This window comes from Arachis hypogaea, chromosome 16 (assembly GCF_003086295.3).
Source record: "Arachis hypogaea cultivar Tifrunner chromosome 16, arahy.Tifrunner.gnm2.J5K5, whole genome shotgun sequence".
NCBI lineage: Eukaryota > Viridiplantae > Streptophyta > Magnoliopsida > Fabales > Fabaceae > Arachis > Arachis hypogaea.
The window spans coordinates 150,140,892-150,165,311 of record NC_092051.1 but is presented as its reverse complement, the minus strand read 5'-3'; the positions used below and the strand labels follow the sequence as shown (position 1 = coordinate 150,165,311).

General features: G+C 29.7%; 4 protein-coding genes across 9 annotated transcripts; 2 read left to right on the top strand and 2 right to left on the bottom strand.

Moving 5' to 3' along the window:
• Positions 1–740: 740 nt before the first annotated feature.
• Positions 741–3,871, bottom strand: LOC112697917 (zinc finger BED domain-containing protein RICESLEEPER 2-like). 2 transcript variants are annotated; one of them, XM_025751293.3, is made up of 4 exons: positions 3,629–3,871; positions 1,515–3,194; positions 1,102–1,417; positions 741–1,032 (listed from the first exon to the last, which is right to left on the bottom strand). In XM_025751293.3, exons 2-4 carry the CDS (start codon positions 2,370–2,372, stop codon positions 908–910), a joined length of 1,299 nt encoding a protein of 432 aa, XP_025607078.1. In that variant the 5' UTR covers positions 2,373–3,194; positions 3,629–3,871; the 3' UTR covers positions 741–907. The 2 variants fall into 2 exon arrangements, with proteins under 2 accessions (XP_025607078.1, XP_025607076.1); XM_025751291.3 differs by having other exon boundaries at positions 741–1,417.
• A 1,349-nt stretch (positions 3,872–5,220) lies between these two features.
• LOC112697916 (F-box/FBD/LRR-repeat protein At1g13570-like) lies at positions 5,221–8,072 on the top strand. Of its 3 annotated transcripts, none has more exons than XM_025751290.3 (5): positions 5,221–5,394; positions 5,539–5,593; positions 6,071–6,913; positions 7,124–7,279; positions 7,551–8,072. In XM_025751290.3, exons 2-5 carry the CDS (start codon positions 5,591–5,593, stop codon positions 7,827–7,829), a joined length of 1,281 nt encoding a protein of 426 aa, XP_025607075.1. In that variant the 5' UTR covers positions 5,221–5,394; positions 5,539–5,590; the 3' UTR covers positions 7,830–8,072. The 3 variants fall into 3 exon arrangements, with proteins under 3 accessions (XP_025607075.1, XP_025607074.1, XP_072075546.1); XM_025751289.3 differs by having other exon boundaries at positions 5,231–5,433; XM_072219445.1 differs by having other exon boundaries at positions 5,231–5,593.
• Positions 8,073–8,723: 651 nt separating this feature from the next.
• On the top strand, positions 8,724–15,412 carry LOC112697915 (protein DETOXIFICATION 33-like). The gene is made up of 9 exons (XM_025751288.3): positions 8,724–9,086; positions 9,941–10,136; positions 10,966–11,311; positions 12,112–12,198; positions 12,335–12,391; positions 12,890–13,128; positions 13,885–14,003; positions 14,441–14,527; positions 15,034–15,412. The coding sequence occupies exons 1-9, from the start codon at positions 8,808–8,810 to the stop codon at positions 15,091–15,093; spliced, it is 1,470 nt and encodes a 489-aa protein (XP_025607073.1). The 5' UTR covers positions 8,724–8,807; the 3' UTR covers positions 15,094–15,412.
• A 3,464-nt stretch (positions 15,413–18,876) lies between these two features.
• Positions 18,877–23,057, bottom strand: LOC112697914 (large ribosomal subunit protein uL30y-like). Of its 3 annotated transcripts, XM_072219444.1 has the most exons (8): positions 22,569–22,918; positions 21,707–21,753; positions 20,647–20,825; positions 20,436–20,533; positions 20,265–20,322; positions 19,657–19,736; positions 19,463–19,565; positions 18,877–19,262 (listed from the first exon to the last, which is right to left on the bottom strand). In XM_072219444.1, exons 3-8 carry the CDS (start codon positions 20,821–20,823, stop codon positions 19,047–19,049), a joined length of 732 nt encoding a protein of 243 aa, XP_072075545.1. In that variant the 5' UTR covers positions 20,824–20,825; positions 21,707–21,753; positions 22,569–22,918; the 3' UTR covers positions 18,877–19,046. The 3 variants fall into 3 exon arrangements, with proteins under 3 accessions (XP_072075545.1, XP_025607072.1, XP_025607071.1); XM_025751287.3 differs by lacking the exon at positions 21,707–21,753 and having other exon boundaries at positions 22,569–23,057; XM_025751286.3 differs by lacking the exons at positions 21,707–21,753; positions 22,569–22,918 and having other exon boundaries at positions 20,647–20,832.
• Between the last annotated feature and the right edge of the window lie 1,363 nt (positions 23,058–24,420).

The window sequence follows — 24,420 nt, the reverse complement described above, 5'->3', positions numbered from 1 at the left end:
ACTAAAAATTGTGGATATAAATTTCATTTAAAATTTATTAATCAATAAATTATTACATATACAAAATATAATTTAATACTCCCGACATTAGTTAAAATATAGGTGAGCTGACTACTAAAGTAAGTGTTTGATTAGATTAATTTTTTTGTTGAAAAAAATATTATTTTAAAAAAATAAAATATTTTTATTAAATTTTAAATATATTTAGATATATCTTTTAAAAATATTTTTATTAAAAAATAAATTATTTTTTTGTAAAATCTAATAATACCTTATTCTTAAAAAAAATAAAAGTTTTTAATAAAAGTATACGAAATCCTTTTGGTGCTGACCACGTTAAAGACTGCTATTATGCAAACTACAAAGTTAAAAAATCAATATTCAAAAATAGTGTAACTTACTATTTTTTATAGTGATTTAAACATTAATAATTAACATATAAATTAATTTGATATTCTTTAAAACATTGAAAAATAGATAAGTCGTCAACTAGTTTTACTTTTACCAAATGTTGAGTAATCTTGTCGAATAAACCCAATCTTTAATGAAGATCAAGTTATTTTACATCTTGTAAGAATTATCAAAGCTCAATTAAAAATGTTAATTTAATATCCAAGATATATAACTGATAACTGTTTGTCAACTAAAAAAGAAAAAACAACTAATATTTCTTCTGAAAGATACTTCTGCTAAAATGAAAAGTAACTCCATAATCAAAATTAAAATAGACTAGCTGAAACTAAAACCAAACAACCTCTTCACTTGTTCATACGGTACTCCTGAACAAAATTAGTTGAGTTTCTGAGAAATCATAACCAAAAACCAAAAACCAAAAGTTAGGGACAAAATAATTAACTAGAAAGCATGATTGTAATAAATTGCAAGTGTAAACGGATGATCCAACTCTTCAACCATTTAGAGCACCATCATCATCATCATCATCTTCATCTTCATCTTCCTCTTCATCTTCATCTTCATCACAATCCCATTCACATTGATCTTCATCACAATCACATAAATCTTCATCTTCATCTATTACAAAAATAGAAAATAAATAAAAACAAATTGATATATGATAACAGAATATCAGAAGGAAATTACCTTTACAGTAAAAACCACACAACCAAGTTCGACTACAAATGAAAGCTTGATGATTCTTTGACAGTGTTGAGCTTCTGTACTTTCTAAGAACTCGAGCACCAATACTAAAATCAAACTTAGACGCCACACTGGTAATGGGAATACTCAACAAGTCACAAGCCATCTTTGATAATTCTGGAAAGCGTTTCTGAGTATACTTCCACCATTCCAGTACATCCAAATCCTCATAATAATCAAAGTTTAAATTTGGTTCATCCAGATAGACATCAAGTTGACTCTTTCCAACTCTGAGTGTAAGTTCATGATGTTTCAATGCCTTCCATAGATGACAGTTAGCAAGTAAACAACATGAGTCAATTTATAAGAGAAAAAAGAAGGTTAAATCATATATAAAATTGAATAAATATACTTACACCAAACATTCTCTGCTTCATTTCATTTAATCCAGCTGAACTTGATGGTGCAGGATGGGAACGAGTTGGAGTAGCACTCTGCACATTGGAAGTAGTAGAGGGAATGTTGTTGTTGCTTGTATATCCCTCAAAAAGCTTATACAACTTTCTTTTCACATGCTCTGTCTTCTCATGACTTGTAGAAGGATCAATTTTTGAAAAGAGAAACTCCAAAGAAGAAAGCTTAATCCGGGGATCAAGAACTGCTGAAAGTCCAAGCACAACACTATACTCCTCCCAATATGTCTTAAATTCTATCAGCATTTTTTCTCCCACACTCCTTATCGCCTCGTCTTCACTATTTAAACTTTCTTGCAGGGTCAGTTGAATTTGGTGAATTTGTAAAAAGTATAAGTTGGAAGTGGGATATGATGTGTCGGAAAACAATTTGGTAATGTCATAGACGGGAAGTAAGAATTTATACATCTTTTCGGCTCTTTTCCACTCTTCCACAGAAGGACAGCACTTAAAATCATGATCGTTCACTTGAAAGTTGACAAATGCACTCTGTTTTTTGACAGCACATTCAAGCATCAAATAGGTTGAATTCAATCTAGTAGGATTATCTCGACGTAATTCAAGCCTGGTGGCTTTACCACCGAGCGTTCCAGCACATTTTTTAAACTCTATCCTCCTACTCTTTGATGCCGTCACATATGCAACACTTTCCCTAATCTTGTCCAATACATCATTGCATGCTTCCAATCCTTCTTGCACAATAAGATTAAAAATATGGGCACAACATCTCACATTAAAAAACTCTCCATCACATAACAACCAGTTTTCCACAGACAAATTAGTTTTCAGATTTTCTTGCATGCCATCATTGTCTGGATCATTGTCATAAGTGAGAGAAAAAAATCCTTTTCTCTATTCCCCACTCCCTCAAACATTCTTGAATTTCTGAAGATATTTCAAATCCACTGTAAGGACAAGATATGTAGCAAAAATCAAGAATTTTGCTATTCAACTTCCAGTTTGAATCAACAAAATGTGCACTCAAACATATATAAAGCTCAGTAGTACAAGTTGTCCATAGATAGGAAGTTAGACAAATCCTATTAGGAATACTTGCTAGTGTTTGTTTAAGCTTCTCCTTCTCTCTCATATGAATCTTCAACACATCAGCTCTAATAGTATCACTAGAGATGGGCATTACATTTGGATTCAAATATTGCACCCACCTTAGAAAGGGCCCTCGATAAAATGCCCCTATTGGAAAATCACTCTCAAGTACCATGCCAACAGCCATCTTACGTAATACCAATTGGAATATCTCAGGATACTTTGATTGCCCTTCTGTATCATTAACTAGTTGACGAGCATCTTCAACTTCAATTTCATCACATTGTTCGATATGGTGGATTAATAACGCGGTCCCATCTAAACGATCCTCAACTTTAAATTCCTTTCGACAAGCATTACACCTAGCCCTTTCACTTCCATCCTTTCCAACACCAATTTTGGTGAAAAAATTCCAACAATCAGAGATTGTTAGTTTACACCTTTTACAGGTAGGTTCTTCGGATTCAGCTACATGTGTGAAATCTTCAGATTCCCTTTTTGCACTTGGCTGACTAACAGATTGGTCACACAATTCCATTTTAATTGTCAAACAACAAAAATGGACTATTCTAGTTACTGCAGAAAACAACATAGCACAACATAACACAATTATTTGAGTTCTGGCTTCTAAACTTAATTAACACTCACAAACAGAAAATGAAAAATAATAGGCAACTCAACCAATACAGAACACAGCCACAGTATCAATATCTAGCAGTATGTTCTTTTCATGAATGAGTTTGATCAATAATAATAATAATAATAAAAAGCACTGATCAAATAAGTAGCCCGCAACTTAAAAATGAGCTTATAAAGTAAAAAAAAAATGAAACAAGGATAGGAAAAAGAAAAGTGACATTGCAGAACACAAGAAGCGGAGGACAAGGGTTCGTAAACAATGTTACTACACTCTAAAAATTCTGAAAATAAATATCGTGAAGACGTGAACAATGTTTAAAAATTAATGATGATTAGAAAAAACAAAACAAAAGCACATCCGTGACACGTACCGCAAAGAAGACGAGATGCGATCACCGGAGACGAAGAGCAGAAGAAGAAGCAGGTCGCCGCCGGGAGAAAGAGTAACCTCCGCCAGAGATTGGAAGAGAAGAAACGAAGAAAAAGAAGCAGAAGAATGATCCAGTAAGAAATCGGAAGTTTCGAGAAACTACGTCATGATTCAGTGACTGACTGAGTGAGAGTGTATAGTCAGCTTAACTTCTGTATTCGCGCGCCAAATGAGAGAGAGGGAGAGAGAGCGCCCGCGCGCAGCGCTGTGCGTATTGGGCTAACTTAGCTAACAAAAAAATATATACAGACCTATCTAATTTAGCCCGATAAAAAAACATATACTCTAAATATAAAAGAGTTTAATTACTTTTTTCTTTGTTTTTCTTTCCTAAAAATTAAATACAATATATAAAAAATAACATAACATATTAAATACATAAAATTCGATGATATAAAATAAAAGTATGAAACATGTATTATTTGAATTTAAGGCACAAATTATATGTAAAATACACAATATTATTTAGTCTATTATACTTCAATTTATTTTTTTCTTTGTATGAATCTAATAAAAAAGATGAGGACTGGAGAGCGAAAGAAAACAAGTTGAACAATGGTAGAAGCATGACAAAACAAAAACAGCGATAAAATTAGGGCAAAACAAAGGTGAAATAACATAACCAACAAATAACCAAGACCAAAGAAAAAAAAAGTTAAATATAATCAATTTGTGATTTAGTAGACAATCATTAATCCACTTAAATAAGTATGGAAGTTTCACATTTCACTTTGTGCTTAGTCATTGGATTGCCAAGTAATCAGCTTAGGTTGATTTAGTAGTTAGTTCACTAGTCTATTTAAGTAAGTATTAAAATTTGAATTCCGACTTATATATGCAACAATTTTTTAACTAATGACAAATTTTTAAATAAACAACTGATCTACCGATGAATTAGTCCTTTAAAAAATATTGTAAACAAAAACAAATTAAAGAGTTTGATATATACATCAAATTAATTAATTTTTAAATATATCACTTAAAATTAATCTAAATATATGAATTTAATTAGATATTATATAAAAAATTATTGTGAGTATATTAAAATTAAATTTTTTATTTATAATATTCTTAAAAAAATTTATTAAACTACTTATTTGTGAAAATTTTTAAAATTATTTTTGATAAATTATTATATACGCAAAATAATATTAAATTCTAATATTTATTTAAACAAATTAATGCATTAATTACTAAATTATTTAAAAAAATTATATACATTATACAATCCGCGTCAATTGATAACCACAACAAATTAAATAAGAGTGAGAAAATATAATAAAAAATACGAATATATTACATGTATACTAAAATTAATCATTAATATAAAATATATATTGAAATATAAATATATATTAGTGGCTGATTTTAGTATACGAATAATATTTTTGTAAAAAATAACTATAATAAAATGTGAATACAAAAAATAACTATAATAAAATGTGAAGTAAAAATTTTTATTCAGGAAAAATATCCACATGTAAGCAACTATTGTATTTTCTTAATTAGTAATTATTAATAAGCAAATTCATTAGGGGTTCTTAGTTTCGAAACTCCACTTATTTTGTCATTTATACCCTTGTTCTCCAGCATATACAACACGAAACAAGCTCTATGCTCTTCCACATATCAGTTTATAACCACTACACTGCCACTACTCTCTGCTGTGTTTCTGATCTAAAACCCCTCTTTGATCCGATTCCTCTGGTATTCAGACAAGCTTGCTTCTTGGATTCTTCAATTTCGGTCCTTTCTCCATTACTCTCGTCATTCTCTTCATAATTGTTATATATTTTGTTAGTCTGATTGTTCAATACGTGTTTTCATTTTGGGGCTTTTTCTCTGTTGTAGGTACCTTTGAAGATTACGTGCGGTGCCTGGAAAATTTACTTGCTAGCTTAACATGGTAATTTCCCACGATTCTTCTGCATAATTAAATAATTAATAGTTATAATATGAAATTTGATGGATTTATTCATTAATTTTATTTATATATTTTGTTTGGGGAAGTTTAGGGTTAAAAAATGATGAATTTAATCTTTCTATGGCACGTTGGTAAACCTCCTAACATGTATTTTGAGTTTATGATTGAAGAAAGTTTGGTTCTAGCTTTTGTTCTTGTGGATAAGCCAAATTGCTACAAGCAACAGCTTTGATGTGTTACTTTGTGGTTTTTGGTAAGGAAAAAAAAAAAACAAAATTTGCTAGCTGGAAATTTAGACACCACTAAAATAATTTTTTAATTATGCCAAATTGTCAAACTATTTTGCTGTCCGAATTTCGGCATATATTTTTCGATTTTCTAAAGACCAAAGGCCACCATGTATCTAGTAACATAGTGTTTTTTTAACTGATTCTTTCATCCTTTGTTTGATATGTGAAGCGACGAGAACAAGTCCAGCCCGCTTGCCATTCAGATTTTGAGCCAGATAGATTGAGTTGCTTACCTGGTCATGTTATAGACCAAATTCTTTCGCATTTGCCCCTTCGGGAAGCAGTGAGAACAAGTGTGTTATCAAGCAAATGGAGGTACAAATGGGCAACGCTACCAAATCTTGTGTTTGATAACCAATGTCACTCGGTAGCTTCCCAAGATCATTCAGATATCAAGAACAAGCTTTTGAGAATCATCGATCACGTACTTTTACTTCATGCTGGGGCAATCAACAAGTTCAAGCTCTCCCATCGCGATCTCATTGGTGTGACTGATATTGATCGTTGGTCACTTCATCTAACCAGAAGGTCTGTCAAGGAGTTTGTGCTGGAAATCTGGAAAGGGCAGCGCTATAAGATACCATCGTGCTTATTTACTTGTCAAAGTTTAGTTCATTTAGAATTGTTTAATTGTTGGCTTAAGCCTCCATCGACATTTCAAGGCTTTAAGAACTTGAAGAGTCTTGATCTGCAGCATGTTACCTTGGCTCAAGATGTGTTTGAAAACTTAATATCTAGCTGCCCCATGCTGGAACGATTAACGTTGATGAACTTTGATGGTTTCGCTAATCTCAACATTGATGCACCTAATCTTCAATTTTTCGACATTGGAGGCAAATTTGAAGATATCAGCTTCGAGAACACTTTCCAGTTATCTGTAGTATCCATTGGTTTGTATTTAAACTTTGAAACCAATCAAAATAGATTGCGTGGCAGTTCAAGCAATTTGCTCAAGTTTTTTGTTCATCTCCCTCATGTTCGAAGGCTAGAGGTTCAAAGCTATTTCTTAAAGGTATTTTTTCATATCATAATTTAATTTCTTGATCATTTGAATATTGAATTAAGGTATTACCCTATTAGAACATTTGAATGGTGCAATGCTAGTTTTTGCTGACAAAATATAGTGTATTGATGCCTTGGTAACTTGGTTTTGGACCTTAAGATCAACCTTGAGCTGTAATATTCTGATTTAGAGCTAATATGTTTCTTCTTTCTGCCCCAGTATTTGGCAATAGGGGCTGTGCCGCTAAAGCTTCCAAGACCATGCATTGATCTTAGTTACCTCTCCATTCGTATGAACTTCGATGATTCAAAGGAAATTTCAACTGCTTTATGCCTGCTAAGAAGCTCTCCTAATCTGCAAGAACTAGAAGTATTGGTGAGTACTCACTTTAACTCGAGTGTTACTTGATTTTGGATAATAATTTTCGGTTGCACATTCATATTTAGTCATTTATTTTAAGTTATTATTCTCTAATTTAGGAACTTTGGCATTATTTGATCCATGTTATTGACTCCATCTAGTGGGACAAGGCTTAGTAGTAGTTGTTGAATGCTCTCCAATTTTAAGATTAGTTTAGCTTTGCGCATTTGTCCTGTCCCTGGAAATTCCCTATATTTTAACACGTGCAAGTGATGATTGCGTGTAGGCTCGCCCTGACGAGCAGAATGTCCTGATACACCCTTATTGCGGGGAAGATGAATATTGTAGTTGTCCTATCATGCAATTGCGACATGTGAGGATAGATGGTGTCTCTGGTACCAAACCCGAATTAGATTTTATCAGTTTTCTGCTTCTGTATTCGCCGGTGCTAGAAAGGATGACTGTGAAGCCGGTTTCAAGTGGAGTGACTGAGTTGATGAAAGAGTTATTAAGGTTCAGGAGAGCTTCAGGGCGAGCTGAAATCATTTACCAAGAATCTCCTTGATGCTATCATTATATTCTTAAATGTAATTATCAATTTTTTATTTTACTTTGTGTTTCTTTTTGGTGTTGAATGTATGGCTTTTCATGTTTCTACACTTAGCAACTTGTAACTAAGAAGCCATGGTGTGAACCTACCTATGCTTAAAATCCAAGACATCTATGCATTCTATGACTGGAAGAAGTTGCAATCATTACAATTGAAAATTTAAGTCATTTTATTATTTAAGAATTAAGATCTTAGTAACGAGTGTCTCAGTGATAATAATCTATATATTAGATTTATATACTTCAAACTTTAAATCAAATTTTGGGTTGGTTTATCTAGTCAGCTTTTTGACTCATGATTTCAGTTTAATTTTTGGATTTTTCTTATTAGTGGATTATTGATAAATACTTCAGTTTTTAGTAAGTTTTTGTTATGCTTGAAAGAATCAAAGATAAATTGAGCAAGTCCTCATCTTTTTTGTTTTATAATGTGAATTGTTGTTTGACAGAAGTTTAATGCAGAAATTATGGATCATACTATATGTTTATGTGGTGACAATAACATAGAGAAATATGCAGGGGGAAATGAGCACGTGCTTTAATGCTTAGAAGCATTTGGGGCAATCAATTTTGGCCAATATTTTTTGGTGGGGCTAATTAACTTCAAACTTTATAGCTATCCTTCAAGTCAAAATATTCAGGTTGAAAGTTTGGGTAGCTGAAACACCCACTTGTATATAATTATTTTCTTATTTTCTTTTTTTCCTTTTGAAATGTGGAAATGAATTGAAAACTTTAGAGGGAAGCATCAATTTGACATAAGAAAAAATAAAAATACCAATAAATTATTCCGTAAAACCAATAGCAAGTAGCTACCATTCAAATACATAGCTACCTAAGATTTTCTCATCTCCAATATAAGTTATTGCAGTTACTCTCCAATATTCAATGACCCTTTGCAATAAATTTTTTGAAATTACCTAACTTAGTAACCATGCCTATGAACACCACCCCATTACTTGATAACAATAATGGAAACCATGGTATCATTAATGCTGAGAATGATGATGAAAGGCCATTTAATTTGGTTAAGAAATTTGGTTTTGAATCAAAGAAGTTATGGAAGTTAGCGGGGCCAGCAATAATCACAGCCTTGGCTCAGTTTTCACTTGGTGCACTCACTCAAACATTTGCTGGTTTGACCAGTGAGCTTGATCTTGCTGCTGTTTCTGTTGAAAACTCTGTTATTGCTGGCTTGGCTTTTGGAGTCATGGTAATGAGTAATAACTTTACTTTTTTAATTTAATTTCTTTTCTTGCTACTTGACTTCTTTTACATAATTTGATTCTCTGCACATTTATTTATGAGTTAGGAGACATAGACACATCAATAAGTATAATTAATTTTTCATTCAATCTTAGGCCTTTTCATTCAATGAAGTCAATATAGTATAAAAACTCAGGTGCAGTCGACTTCACATGAAGTGAATAACTGAGAGCCGTTAGATGGTTTGACTGATTTGACTAAATTTTCATCCAACAACTCTTAATTATCAACTTCACATAAAGTCGACTGCACCTGAGTTTTCACATATTTTATATAGATTCCGCTTTGCTGCTATTCACAAGTAGTACAAAATTTGCACCCTAATCCTATCTTGCGAATACTTGTTCTGCCCCTATTTGCTTTTATAACTTTTTAAATTAAATTTCTATTGTAACTTATATGTATAAATATACACATTAGATTGAAAGTTTGGGTAGCTGAAACACCCACTTATATGTATATATTGCCATCCCTACTTAATTACATAGAGGTATATACTATTTAGTCTTTTGTTAACAAGTTCCTTACGTTTGCAGTTTTGGTGTTGCCATTTTCTATTTTTGTGAGCATTAAGGATTTGTATTTATTTTATCATTAACCAAAGTATGAAGTTTAATTTGCATGTGCTAGATTTACACCCAATTTGGCAATGTTAGTGATGAATGGGCAAATCTAAAAATAGTTTTTTTTTTGTGTGTCAATGTCATATTGCATTTTTGTTTTTGTATATTTGTGTCTTTGTACATGTCTCCAAATACAATAATGTTATTTCACAAAAAAAAAATGAATACAAATTAACAGTTGGGAATGGGGAGTGCATTGGAGACACTATGTGGGCAAGCATATGGTGCTGGTCAGATTAGAATGTTAGGAGTTTACATGCAAAGATCATGGATCATCTTGTTGACCACTGCCCTTATTTTGGTACCTATTTATGTTTGGTCTTCTCCCATCTTAAAGCTCATTGGAGAGACTGATGAAATCTCAGATGCTGCTGGTTAGTTCTCATTCAACTCTTCCAGCTTCATTGTAAAAATTATGTTATTGCATAATAATAATAATGCCTTACATCATTAAAAATAAAAAAAAATTAATTATAACGACAGCTATTTGCAATTTAAGTGTCCTTAAATAATAATGTAATTCAATAGTAGTATAAAAATATTCTAGTTGATTATTAGGAAAAAATTGGCTTATATTATATATACACACTTTCTCAATATTTTATATAATTAAAAATAATTATGCTAAGAACTAACTAGGAGTAAAGTCAACTCTAGCCAATTAGTTGAAAAACAGGTTCGTTACAAAAAAATCATTACCATAATTTTTCAAATTTCAAAATAAAAAATAAAAAAAGGCGGACTTAGTTGGTTTATATTATAGTTGATCTCCTAAACTTTTTCAATTAAAAAATACTAAAAACACTTAAAAATATTAGTTTGTATTTTAATATTAATAAAATATTAAGATATTATTACAATTTATCTAAAAAATACTATATATATATATATATATATATATATATATATATATATCGTTTTCGTGTCTTACAAAAAATTAAAACTAAATGTTCGTATATTTGGTGTCATATCATGTCTAGTATTAGTACATGCTTCCTAGATTATTAGAAAGATATATATATACACACTAATTTTTTTTTCTTTAAATTTCTCACTTTTTTTTTAGTTACAAACTGTTTTAAATCAACTAAAATTATAATTTTGTTTTATAAATTACTAATTAAAATTGTCTATTATAGATAACTTTTAATTCCAATATATCATTTTCTGATGTTATATTACTTTTATTTTCTAATTGGGTAGGAAATTTTGCTTTGTGGATGTTACCTCAATTGTTTGCTTATGCATTGAACTTCCCAATCCAAAAGTTCTTACAATCACAGAGGAAAGTTGCAGTGATGTTATGGATATCAATAATAGTGTTGGTGCTACACATATTTTTCAGTTGGCTCCTAATGTTTAAGTTGGATTGGGGCTTAACTGGAGCAGCTATTACCCTTAATTCATCATGGTGGCTAATTGTCATTTTGGAATTAATATACATTTTCGTCACAAAATCTGATGGTGCTTGGAGTGGATTCACATGGCTAGCATTTGAGGATTTGTATGGTTTTGTCAAACTTTCTTTGGCTTCTGCTGTCATGTTATGGTATTTTTCTCCACTATTTTCTCTAAGAACGTTTTCATTTTTTATTTTTATTTTTACAACTATGTTACATGTACACTAAAATTAAGGTTAAATTACACGGTTAGTCCTTACACTTTAAAAGTTTGTAATTGGGTTCCTAAAGAAAATTAAAATTTGTAATTTAGTATCTGCCATTCAAAAAGTGTTTGATTTAACAGAATATTTTCAGCATATTCTCTATTTTAACAGAATATTCTCAACATATGTTATGCTGAGAATATTCTATTAAATCAACACTTTTTGAACGGTAATGACTAAATTATAAATTTTAATTCTCTTTAGGACCCAATTACAAATTTTTAAAGTGTAGAGACCAATTTGCAATTTCACAAGTGTAGGACCAACTATGTAATTTAACTTAAAATTATCGACAAAAATCAGCTACTAGTATAATACATGTTAAAAATGAGTTAAACAATATATATATTTATATACAAATACACAATAACTAATTTTGATAGTTGATTTTAGTGTATAAATAATATTTTTATTATTTTTGATATTGATATGTTTAAAATTTTATAAAAAAATAACTAAAATAATAAAATTCTATTTTTTATTTTCACCTCACGTTTTTTTATTATAAAATTTCTAAAATAAAAACTAAAACTACAAACTAAACTCACCCACACTTTGAGAATATAGGGGAAATTAGGATGACAACATTTTTTTTATTAATTATTATTTTGTGATTTTGCTCTATTAAGAGCTTTTACAAATAAATCACACAAACTTAAGAAAATTTACTTTTCTAATGGCAGCTTGGAGCTTTGGTACTTGATGATATTGATGGTGATAACAGGGCGTTTGAAAAATCCTCTAATACCTGTTGATGCCATATCTATCTGGTAAAATTTTCTTTACTCTCTCTATCCAACGTCTCATTATTTCCTTATAGAAAAAGTTAACAAAAGTTTCAATTTAATCACCATTATTGTGTTTATGTTCCTTGTAATCTCACTTATTATTATTCACATGTTTCAGTATGAACATAAATGGTTGGGATGCCATGATTGCAATTGGGTTCAATGCTGCAATAAGGTGACTTGGCTACATCATATAACAACATTTTAAGTTCTATATAATATAGGAAGAGTTTTAAGTGTACTAGAAACACTGGTGTTTTAGTTGTTTTAACTGTGGATTTGAATTATAAAAAATATATATAATATATATTAATTAAAATCAACGGTTAAAATAACTGGAACATTAGTGTTTTCAATACACTTAAATTTTTTTTTTATAATATAATATATATACATTTTGGCTTACTTAAAGAAAAAGGGTTTGTAGACATATTGAATGTAATTTAGAGAAATATTAGGGCTAGTAAATTTTATTAATATAACTTTAATTTAGATAACAATATATTTTTTGAATATTACGTATAAAAATGATTTATTAGTCAAATATTTGTCTAGAATAATAAATTTTATTAATTATATAGTATTATTATTTAATTAATTTTAATTTTCTATTTCATTATTAGATACAATAATTTTAAAGAACTTAAAAGTTTGAGTTTATTTTTCTGAACAGTGTGAGGGTATCAAATGAACTTGGAGGTGGTGATTTCAATGCAGCAAGATTTGCAGTGTGGGTGGTTTCCATAACATCAGTTTCCATAGGAGTTATAATTATGATTATAGTACTCACAACAAGGGACTATTTTCCATACTTGTTCACAACAAGTGTTGCTGTTGCAAAAGAAACAACTAAGCTTGCTTCCTTATTAGGTGTCACAGTGCTTCTAAACAGCCTTCAACCTGTCCTATCCGGTTAGTTATTTCCAACATATTATATTTATAAAAAAAATAATAATAAAAACTCGAGTATAATCTTTATATAAAGTTAATATTAGATCATAATTTAATTAAATATATTAAATCATCTAACGACTTTTAACTATCAACTTCATATGAAAATAGCTGCGTGAGTCTCCACCTATAAAATATTTGATTTGAACAAAATAGTTTTGTTTTGTACATGTGTCCTTGATTTTTTTTGTTATTTAACTAGCTCTATAGTTAATTTTTTTTTTTTTTTTGCGGTTAAGGCTTAAATAGTTAAATAATTTTTGAGTCCTTGTAAAATATGTGAATTTTGACTTGGATCTCTATTCCTAATTTATTCTTTATTAAATATCATTATCATCAATCATAAATACTTGTGCATATATAAATCAGTTCTTATATCAGTTTTTATATATTTGTACATAATTTTTTGTATTATTTTACACATTTTAATGTATATGTATTTTATTTTTGTATTTTAATATATATTTTATATAAATAGATAATTTAGTGACCGATTTCTATATATATATATAACATGATTGATTAAATATTGACGTAATAAGTTAAATAATGATGTATCTTATGTTATATCATTGTTTATTTAACTGAATAAGCTAATATTAGAGATTAAAACAGAAAGTTTTAAATTTTATAAAAACAAAATTATATGGAAAAAAGTGTGTATTTTATTGACACAACTTATTCAAAATTAAATGTCAAATACCTATTATGTATTAGGTGTTGCTGTTGGAGCTGGGTGGCAAGCTCTTGTAGCATACATCAACATTGGTTGTTACTATATTGTTGGTTTACCAGCTGGGATACTTTTGGGATTCACATTTGGTTTTGGAGCAGAGGTAATAATTAATTAGGATTTATATTATTTCTATTTACTATTCTATTTTATTTACCAATGTGATGCCATATAATTTTTTTTTAACTTCCATTCAGTAAAGACTTAATATAAGAATATGTAAAAATTCAAGTGCATTCAATAACTGAGAACCGTTAAATAAAAATTTAGTTAAATTTTTTAAATTATTTAACGAATCTCAATTATCAACTTCATGTGAAATTGACTGCACCTAAGTTTTCAACCATAAAAAAAATACGGTAGCAATGACTTAATATTATAACATGTGACATATATCATACTCCAGTTTATTCTCATTCTTTTCAAATACAGAGTTTAGAAAGGAAAATATAATAATTAAAAAAAGTTGATTGTGGACCCTTTATTAAACATTGTTTATAATATTATGAAAAGCATATAATTAGATTTTACTATTTTCAGGGTATTTGGTCAGGGATGATTGGAGGCATAGCTTTGCAAACCATAATCCTTATCATCGTCACATCAGTAACCAACTGGAGAAAAGAGGTTTTTTTTTTCTTTTTTTTCTCTTATTATCATAATACAGGTGTAGATTAAGATTTAAGCAAGACATTGAATCAGTTAATAATTTTTTTTTCCTAAAGAAAAAAAATTACTAAATAAGTTCTTCAAGAATTGCAATGTAGCACTTATAATGTCTGAACGATGACATGACACACTAAAAAAAAAAAGGATGAAAGAGTTTTCCAAGAACTTGTAAATTTAATATTGTAATTTTTTCAGGATATACTTAATTTTTTTTCTAAGAATTTATATGTTGATCACAAAAATTCCTTAAAATTTAAGTTGATACATATCTTATAAATTCATCACAAAATTCTTCAAGAAGACCCCTTTTTGTTCTTTTGTTAGTCAAGTAGTAATTTACTAAATTAATGTCTAAAAACATTTGGATTTTTGAACACTAAATGTCAATATTTACTCTTTAAGAATTAAGTAATAATATGCTATTTAATATGTTTCATATTTTGGCAATGGAAACTTGTTCACAGGCTGATGTAGCTGAAAGTCGCGTGAAGAAGTGGGGAGGATCAACTGCTTATGAACAATGATTTTTGTTTTGATTTTTACCTTTCATGATTATTTGATTAAATTAAAAGCATGATGAATTGTAAAACTATTAGTTCGCTCAATAATAAGTTAAGGTGGAAACTCAGGTGCAGTCGATTTCAGGTGAAGTTGATAGTTGAGAGCCGTTAAATGAAAATTTAGTCAAATCAGTCAAATCATCTAACAGCTTTCAGTTATCAACTTTACGTGAAGTCGACTGTACCTGAGTTTTTACCATAAGTTATAGTAGAGTTGGAAATTCAAAATCTAAGAAGTTTTTTTAGACAAAAATTGTATCATTATTTGCTATTTTATATTTGAGAGGATTAACACTTTTTTTTGTTCCACTTCAGTTCTATTATTATCTTTTGCTATTTTATAATAATAATAATAATAATAATAATAACAATAATAATTAGAAAGGCTCGAGATATTTTGAAAATCTATAAGTAAATTTTTAGAAATATGTATATATTTTGAATCAAATTATTCTCAAATATCATACACAGAATATATTTAAAGTTTAAACACTTAGTTAATCATATTTAAGACTTTAAATGACATCTTAATGAATAAGAAAAAAAAGTTTAACAGAATAATGGACAAAAAAATTAGTTTGACTCGTACAAAAATGTTCATGATTAAAAAAGAGTAATTTATTGTTTTTTATTTAGAAAAAATCTCTCGTAAATTACTCTGAGAAAAAAATACATTAATTCCTTAAAGATTATACTAAACAAAAACTTTGTACAAATGAAAATGATTCATAAATTTAATTTACTATCTTGTGAGAATATTTAAATATTATTCAAAAAGTGTATATAATAGAACTGTTACTTTTAAATTCTATTTTGTAAAAACTAAAAAGTAAATATCTTATTGGTAGATAATTTACTCAAAAAATAAATGTTTAATTATTCTCTTGATCCTTATAATTTTACCAAACTTTTTATTTATTGCTTGTATTTCCTTGAGTTATTGAATTCATTTTTAGCATTTGTCGTGATGATGATGATGATGATGTTGATGATGATGATGATGATGATGATGATGATGATGATGATGGATGATGATGATGATGGGATGAGGTTGAAAAGGGGCACACTGGCAGCTGAATAACCTTCCAAGTATAGGAAACAAGCCCATTTGCATTAATGAGGAATCCACACTGAAAGGAAAAGAAGAAAACTGATGATTCCATTGGAGCCGAAGAAATTAAATAAAAAAAATAAAAAATAAAAAATATAAATGTGTTTTCTGTAACAGTCCAAACCGCCTAAGAGTTTTGTCTTTGACGATAGGGATGATGGCCAAACCCCCCACACTCACTCGTCAAAACGCGTTATGTTAGGGATAGGTATCCACACCCTTATAAGGCATGCTTCGTTTCTCTCCCCAACCGATGTGGGACCTTACATTTTCATCGAATAAGACATAAAAAAAATTATTTTTATTTTTAACGTTTAAATTTAAATTTTAGATTTATAATTTTAGATGTGTTTCAAACATATTTTGTATATAAATCAATAATTTTAGATGTGTAATGATAAAAAAATAACCAATTTTTACAAGCATACATTTTAATAATTTTAAAAACGTTAATGTTCAAATAAGTAACGATAAAATCCAACAAACAATAAAAAAATAAAAAATATTAGATGAGTTTTTATCGAATAAGATATAAAAAAATTAATTTTATATTTAGCGTTTAAATTTAAATTTCTGATTTATGATTTTGAATGTGTTACAATTAAAAATAAAAACGAATTTTTACAAACATACATTTTAATAATTTTATAAGCATTAATATTCAAATAAGTAACGAAAACTCTAACTATTAAAAAAAATATTAGATGAATTTTTATCGAATAAGATATAAAAAATTAATTTTATTTTTAATGTTTAAATTTAAATTTTAGATTTTTTATTTTGGATGTGTTTTAAAAATATTTTCGGTATAACTTAATAATTTTAGATGTGTTACAATTAAAAAAATTAATTTTTACGAACATACATTTTAATAATTTTAAAAGTGTTAGTATCCAAATAAGTAATGAAAAATTCAACTAATAAAAAATTTTATTGAAAACTATAAACTTTTATTAAATTTTTATTTGTTATCTTTTTTTTTTTCCGAATATCTACAATTGCTCCTTTATTTATCTTTAATTTGGTCTAATTATTTTATGTTGGTGGTCTTCTCTAATCATTATGGAGACAAAGATTAAATAAATAAATAAAAAAGAAAGTAAAAAAAAAGAAAAGAATATTGATGCATAAACTCATAATTTATTTATTGTTTAATTCAAATGTTGATATAATCTTATTAAAATTTCATTCGACAGTGATGATAAATGAATTTTAAGTTAGCATGTAAGTTACTCGAAATAGAAATAAAATAGCACGACTTATTTAATAATGATAGTAAAAAAAATAAATATAAAATAGTAAATTTATTTGTAAAAAAGTAATAAAAATTTTAGTATTTGAAATTTTAATTAATTTTAATTACTAACATATTTAACTATAAATTAAAAATATATTTTAATTAAAATTTAATTAAATAATATTATTTGAATTAAAATATTGATTGAAAACTGAATTTCAAAAGACACAACATTTTTTCATTGTGGCATAACATTACAATGACTTATTGTAATTGTTGCCTCTGATTCACATTTTCAAGATATTACATTTTCCAATTTCATCCTCGTCGTTTCTATTTCATGGCTCGAAAACGTAATTCAAATAAAATAAAACAAGAAAAATTATTATTACTCTTAACATTTTCTCATCCATGTTCAAGATAAAAAAAGGTTTTTTTATATATAAGACCTTTTGCACACCTTTTTTTATCGTTATCGTTATCACCTCATGTTCAAAATTATTAATACCCCTTGCACACTTATGTAACACCGTTTCTTCTCATTTATTGTTTCTTTCTTGTAATCGGTCGTTTTCCATGTCTGCAGTTTTGAATCTTGTCTTGTGGTGGCCTCAACTTTCTCTCTTGGGAGGATTGTGATTTGTAATTCGAAACAAATGAATTCAAATTGTATAAATATATATACTAATAGTAAATCGAATCTACCTAATTCAATTTATCTTAGCCTCCTTTTTTTATAAATCGAATTAACCAATTTAATTGTCTCGATTTACTATGGACAGGTCAAAATCGAATTAACCAATTTAATTGTCTCGATTTACTATGGGCAGGTCAAAATCAAAGCATTTTCCTACTAAATCGAAGCTAGCTAGTTTGATTTACCACTATCCATGCTAATTCAAATCCATTTGATTATAGATATAAAAACAAGACAACCATGTAACCTATTTAGATTTAGGACATTGGTGTAATATTGGAATCCATAACATTTGTTTATGTGAATTACTCTAAAAAATACACATTTTTTGTAATTCAAAATATATTTTCTATCAGTAAATTTCTATAATACATCTTATATAATTTATTTGCATAAATCTTATTTTAAAATTATATTATTAGCCCCATAATAATATTCTGAATCCGTACATGTGTTTTTTTCATTCTACAGGGTAGAATTGGCCAAATGTTAATATAGCTCAATTCTTAAATAAGGGCATCAAAACTTATTAGTATTTTCCTTTGCTTCCTCATGATCCCAAACAAGGTGCATGAACAGAATAATATAGTTTACTTCTTTCTTGTCAAAATGGTGAAATGCAATTGAGATATAGTTTAGAGGGAGTAAATTGTACTTAACCACAACAAAATTCAGAAAAGGAATCAAAAGAGAAAGCAAGAATGATCAGAAATCAGAATTGAACAATAAAGTCAAAATCATAACATCCTCATCGGTTCAAGCATTAGTCAAAATAACAAAGATTCTTTCCAAACCAAAACTAGAAGAACGAAAAAAAACATCTTATCCTTAATGATTTTATAATACTAATGACCATATAACAAAAAAGTAAATTAATTCATCCTTCTAATAAGCTCATTTATGTAAGCTTCCCTGTTACCTGCGTCACCTCCTTCAACATAGTGATTTCTTTTCTTCTTCAAACCACCCAATGGAGCCTTCAATTTGAAGGGCCATAGATAGTTGTTTGCTTCTCTGAAGTGAGGACCAACTGTCATTATCTCGTGGATCAGATCTTCAACGCATATAATTCCGTGCTTCCCCAATGTCTAACATTGAATATTTTAATCATGTAAGGGCAATTGAACATATCATTACAACAACAATCACTTAATTTGTTTCCTTTTTCAGTCACCATCATGGTTTAACACCATTGGATCAATGTACGAGTATATGAAGAGATTGAAAGAAAAGTGACAATTACATATAAAAGAGATTGAAGGGAACATAAATCATACACCAAACTCACCTGTTCAATGATGGCGTTGTCTGTCAAAGCAATTCTCTGCTTATCAACTTTTCCATAGCCTCTCTTGTAAATTAATTCTCTAACACTCTTCAGATTGGGATACCTGAAATATCAATTTTGAATGCTTTAAGAAGGCATTATGCAGGTAAGCGACTCAAGATGATGTGGTCTCTGAATATGTGAAATTCGCATACCCGTATGTAACATACGGCTCTACCCTGTGCAGCATATTCATGGTTGCTTTGTTAACCTTGAGGAATACACCATTAAAGATCTGAAGCCAAAAGAACTTGAAATAAGGCTATACCCTAATACCACAAGGACATAGTGTATAAATATAAGATACACCACAATTAAGAGCATAATTTGGGGGAGAATAAGTTGTGAAAGAAAATTAACATAACTTTGAATTTTATGTTGTGACTAATATTGGTGGCCTTGAGACATTGCGCATATTACTGAATACACAAGACAAACAATTTGTGCACAATCAAAAGAATAATGTTTTCTAATCATTAAAGTGAGGTTTTTCTACCAAGTAGATCAGAATACATGAAATTTGCCAAAAACAAATGCTTCTCGAGAATGACAAAAAATGACCAGACAAATATAACCTATTCCAATTTAAATACACATTAAACAGGGACTTGAATTCAAATTGAAGCACATCAATGATCATCACATTAAACATGGTTATAAAACAACAGTCATGAACTGTACCACTAGCACCAAGTAAACCATAATAACGCCCACATAAGAAATAACACAATAAAGCTCAACATTCAATGATTATAAGCAGTACCTGTCTCAACCTCAACAACTGCAAGATCTTTCTTGACTTGGGGTCCATGGCATTGATACTGAAAAAACACAGCTCAAACAAGTAAGAATACCCAGATTACAGAATTGGTTAAAACTTGGGAAACAGTATAAATAGCATAAATATGGAGTAACAAAGGAAACAAACACATACCCACGGATGCGGATGATAAACAGGAGTTTAGCCTCTGGATCAACATAGAATCCACCTTTCAGCTTTGCTTCCCGCTTCAATTGGATCAGCTCCTTTTCCTGTAATATAAAAGCGGGTCAATGTGGCGGAGAAAAATGCAAAGCGCAATAAAGGAAACAGAAACAAACGTTAAAACAGAGAAAAACGGAAATAGATTAAGGTGAAATGCAACCTGCTCCTGGTATTCCTTTGCATATTGCTTTGCCCTGCTGTAAATGAGCTTGCGGCTCTCAGCTCTCTTCTTCTTTCCAGCATTCAGCTCCTCCTTTTTCTTCAAGGCCCATTCCTCCTCCCTTTTCTGCTTCTTAAGCACAGACTCGGGAACAATTGCTTTCACCTCCTCACCCATCTCTGCCATTCATTCAAAATAAAAATCTCAGTTATGATTAACATCCAACAAAGAATTCATTAGTTTCAATTATTATACCGACACATTTCAGCTCCAACTCAAGCTAAATGTTCAGTGTTTCAAATAAAAAACCTACATGCTCTCTTAAACAATAAAAAATAGGACCTTCCAATGTTTTTTAACAATGAAAATCCATTTACATCAAATTCATACTAAGAACAGAGAACTTCCAATGTTTTTTTAACAATGATAATCCAATTTTCCACACAACATGCTGAATACAAGCTAATCAGATCACGAGATATAATAGGAATAATACGGACAAATCAAACGAGCGACAGAAAATAAATGAAGCCGAAGCAAGGAATGAAATCAACACAATTGAATGAGACAAATAATGAACAAGACATAATCATAAAAATAATACACAGAATTAAATTAAAAAAAATGGGAGTTTGATCAGGAAAGCATTGAAGGAATCTTATCAAACACTTGGTATGCACTTCATTCGCTAATACAAGAAATACCTAATACAACTTAATCAATCACTCCGTCCCCACCCCGACCTCTAAAAGGAGATTGTGCAATACCCGAGAAGGAGACGACCAATGAGGGGAGCAACGACAAGCCGACGCACGGACTAATAAAATTATTAAAATTTATTATACATGTAGATATTATAAAAACTAAAGCAGTAACTAGGTAAAAATATTTGTACATTTCAGCGTAAAAGAGTCATGCATATCATAATAAAATCAATTTTCTTTTTTATTCTCAAATTCTCTTTCACTCTATGACTTATTGGCTCTTGCACAACAATAAACTGGTGCTGGTGCTGCATAATTCTTCTATCCAATTTATCATCTCTGAGCAATTCCTTTACCTCTAATGACATTCTTGGCAACAATATACAGTTCTTGCTTTTGGAGGCTAGAACCAAGAAGATCAAATTCAGTACTCACAAAAAAATCCAAAATAACAAACTTACATAAAAATTCAAATCACTAACAACAAAGAATTCAGAATCAAAAAATTATAACAAAGACTTATAATCAAGTATTCAACAATAAAAACTCAGCATTCAAAAACAGAAAACTCGGCATCCAAAGTCAGAAAATCCAAAAACAGAAAAACTAAAAGAATCCATACTCAAAACAAAGAATTCATACTCAGCATCCAAAGTAAATTCAGAATCACATCACCAACAACCCCCAACTCAGAACACACAATTAACAAAATTAACAACCACAGTTAAAATCAATCATCAACTCCAACTCAGAATCTCATCCACAAAATTAACTCAGCAAGAAAAATTCAACAAAATCATTGAAATTAACCATCAACCATTATTTCAAAAAATTAGCAACATCATAAATTGAAGCAACAGCGCTTAACGACAACAAGGGATAAGTGTCGGTGAGAGAGGAAGGAAACTCAGATCGGACAGAGGGAGGAAACAGAGAGGGCTCGAAGGAGACTAGCTTGACGACATCACAAAAATAACATAAATCACAGAACAATTCGTAAAATACAAAAATTAACTCACAGACGTCTCAAAATCATATAAATTACATAAATCACAGATTCCACAAAGAATCACATAAATAATAGAAATCAGAATTAGAAACAGAAATATAAATTATAATTAACATGTCTCACAGAAATCATAACACTGCTACTGTAATTAACAAATGCTTCAAAATCAAAGTAAATGAAAATTTCAGAGTTCACAGAAGGTGACTTACCGGAGAGCAGAGCAGCTGTTGGCGAAAACGAAGAAGAGGCGCAGACGCGAAGACCGGCGAAGATGGCGAACACTGGAAGACGGCGACGACTCACTGCTGTAGTGAGCGGTGACGTCGAGAGTGAGAGGGGAGGATCTTAGCGTTGGCGGTGAGGGGCTGAGGGGGTAGGATGTGGCGGTCGGCGGTGGTGAATGATGAGACCGTGAGAGGAGAGGGTTTGAGAGTGACGGCTAGGGTTAGGAGGTTCTTACATGACATATATATAATAAGAAAAAGTGTGGAAACCAACTAAAGTATAGGACAAGCCATTGCTTTATTTTTAGGGTTGGATCCATTTCTAGTTGGTTTTCTAGCAAAACGATATAATAATTAATAAAAGGCATTTTATTTTAGTATCTTCACATCCTGCGAGTAAAAACAGTTTCTATATTTATTCTCCGACAGTAAATTCCTGCAGATACTCGTTCGACCGGGGGTTTTGTCATTCCTAAATGAATTTAGGATTAGAGCCTTAAAGGAAGAAGAGCAAGACTATTATTTTTTTTTTAATCTAAAGCTGCGTCGTTTCGATGGTTATCACTAAATCAAAAATTTAAAGAAACTTGTTCGATTTTATCGGTTCATCAATTAATAGTTGATTCAACCAATTTTTTACTGGACGTTTTAAACATTATCCAAAGTCCAAACCAACCACAAAAAAAATTGATGATTTTATTGGAGCATAATAAATTAAACAAAAAAAGCTACTCTATATGATTGAGTTTTGGAATATTTAATAAATTTGTGAAATTCTCACAGTGGTCTAAAAATATAATGTAACATCCCCATTATAAAAGGTTTTACCCTAAACAAACCTAAAAGAAGATGAACTATTAAATTTTATATTTCATATTTTTAAATTTATAGTGAATAAATAAACTTACAATTTTATTTCGTTTGCATTACAATTTTAGTTAGATAGAATAAAAATTATTTCATCTGCAGACGAAGATTAGGGATTGACACCAAACTCGAGGAAGGAGGTGCGATTGCTTAATGAAAAAGAAGGGCGGACGATTAGACGACGAAGGTGGTGCTTGAGCTTGATGGACGATGGCAGTCCTTTCGGCAGTGATAGAAAAGTTAGGGTTTCAGGTGGCAGCTCTCCGAAGAAGAAAAAAGGATAGCTGGGAGGGTTTTAAGGATTTTTTTTTTTCTCTATTAAACTTCAAATAGTGTTGTTTATGTAAAATCGGCTGGGTCTCGGTTCAATCCGACTAGCCGGTCCAACAGTTCACGAATGATTTTTAATTTGTGATTTTTTCTTCTAATCAAACCACAAAAAATGTCCAGTTCGTGGTTAGACCAATCTGACCAACCGGTCCGATCCAATTTTTTAGAACCATATTTTTGGGTTCTAGCAATAAGGATAGAGTTGTTGTCATCCTACAATTTGCTAGAGCGGAATTATTTAATGGTAATATTCATTCACAATTTTCTCAAAATATATTTTTTTATGAATTTTTACCCTTTGTGTAATAAATTAAAATGTTTAGAAAATAGTTTTACAAAATTCCATGTATGGCACAAAGATATTCAATTTAAAAAATGAAAATGTCATTCAATATAAAAATAGGTGTGTATGTTTCTTTTTTTTATTCTTTAGCTTTAAACTATTTGTGTGTCATCTAATGTAATTTTTTTCTTTATTTATTTAGTTTTGCAAGATTTAAATGACCTAGCCTAGAGACAATATCAGCAGAATTTCAAATGAGGCTATATTCATAAAGTTTATTAAGGCAAAAACTATTGAGTAGTTAAAGAATTAGATATATAATTTTTTTAACTGGAAAAAAAATTAATTCATTGCCAT

Excerpts from the sequence above, each read along its gene's own strand:
- LOC112697917 (XM_025751291.3), bottom strand. The coding sequence starts at position 2,372 with ATGCAAGAAAATCTGAAAACTAATTTGTCTGTGGAAAACTGGTTGTTA. Across the intron at positions 1,418-1,514 it reads TGAAGCAGAGAATGTTTGGT|GCATTGAAACATCATGAACT; the intron begins GTAAGTATATTT and ends CATCTATGGAAG.
- LOC112697916 (XM_025751290.3), top strand. Across the intron at positions 6,914-7,123 it reads TTCAAAGCTATTTCTTAAAG|TATTTGGCAATAGGGGCTGT; the intron begins GTATTTTTTCAT and ends TTTCTGCCCCAG. Across the intron at positions 7,280-7,550 it reads TGCAAGAACTAGAAGTATTG|GCTCGCCCTGACGAGCAGAA; the intron begins GTGAGTACTCAC and ends GATTGCGTGTAG.
- LOC112697915 (XM_025751288.3), top strand. The coding sequence starts at position 8,808 with ATGCCTATGAACACCACCCCATTACTTGATAACAATAATGGAAACCAT. Across the intron at positions 10,137-10,965 it reads TGAAATCTCAGATGCTGCTG|GAAATTTTGCTTTGTGGATG; the intron begins GTTAGTTCTCAT and ends CTAATTGGGTAG. Across the intron at positions 13,129-13,884 it reads CCTTCAACCTGTCCTATCCG|GTGTTGCTGTTGGAGCTGGG; the intron begins GTTAGTTATTTC and ends ATTATGTATTAG.
- LOC112697914 (XM_025751286.3), bottom strand. The coding sequence starts at position 20,832 with ATGGCAGAGATGGGTGAGGAGGTGAAAGCAATTGTTCCCGAGTCTGTG. Across the intron at positions 19,737-20,264 it reads AGTTGTTGAGGTTGAGACAG|ATCTTTAATGGTGTATTCCT; the intron begins GTACTGCTTATA and ends TTTTGGCTTCAG. Across the intron at positions 19,263-19,462 it reads ACAACGCCATCATTGAACAG|ACATTGGGGAAGCACGGAAT; the intron begins GTGAGTTTGGTG and ends ATTCAATGTTAG.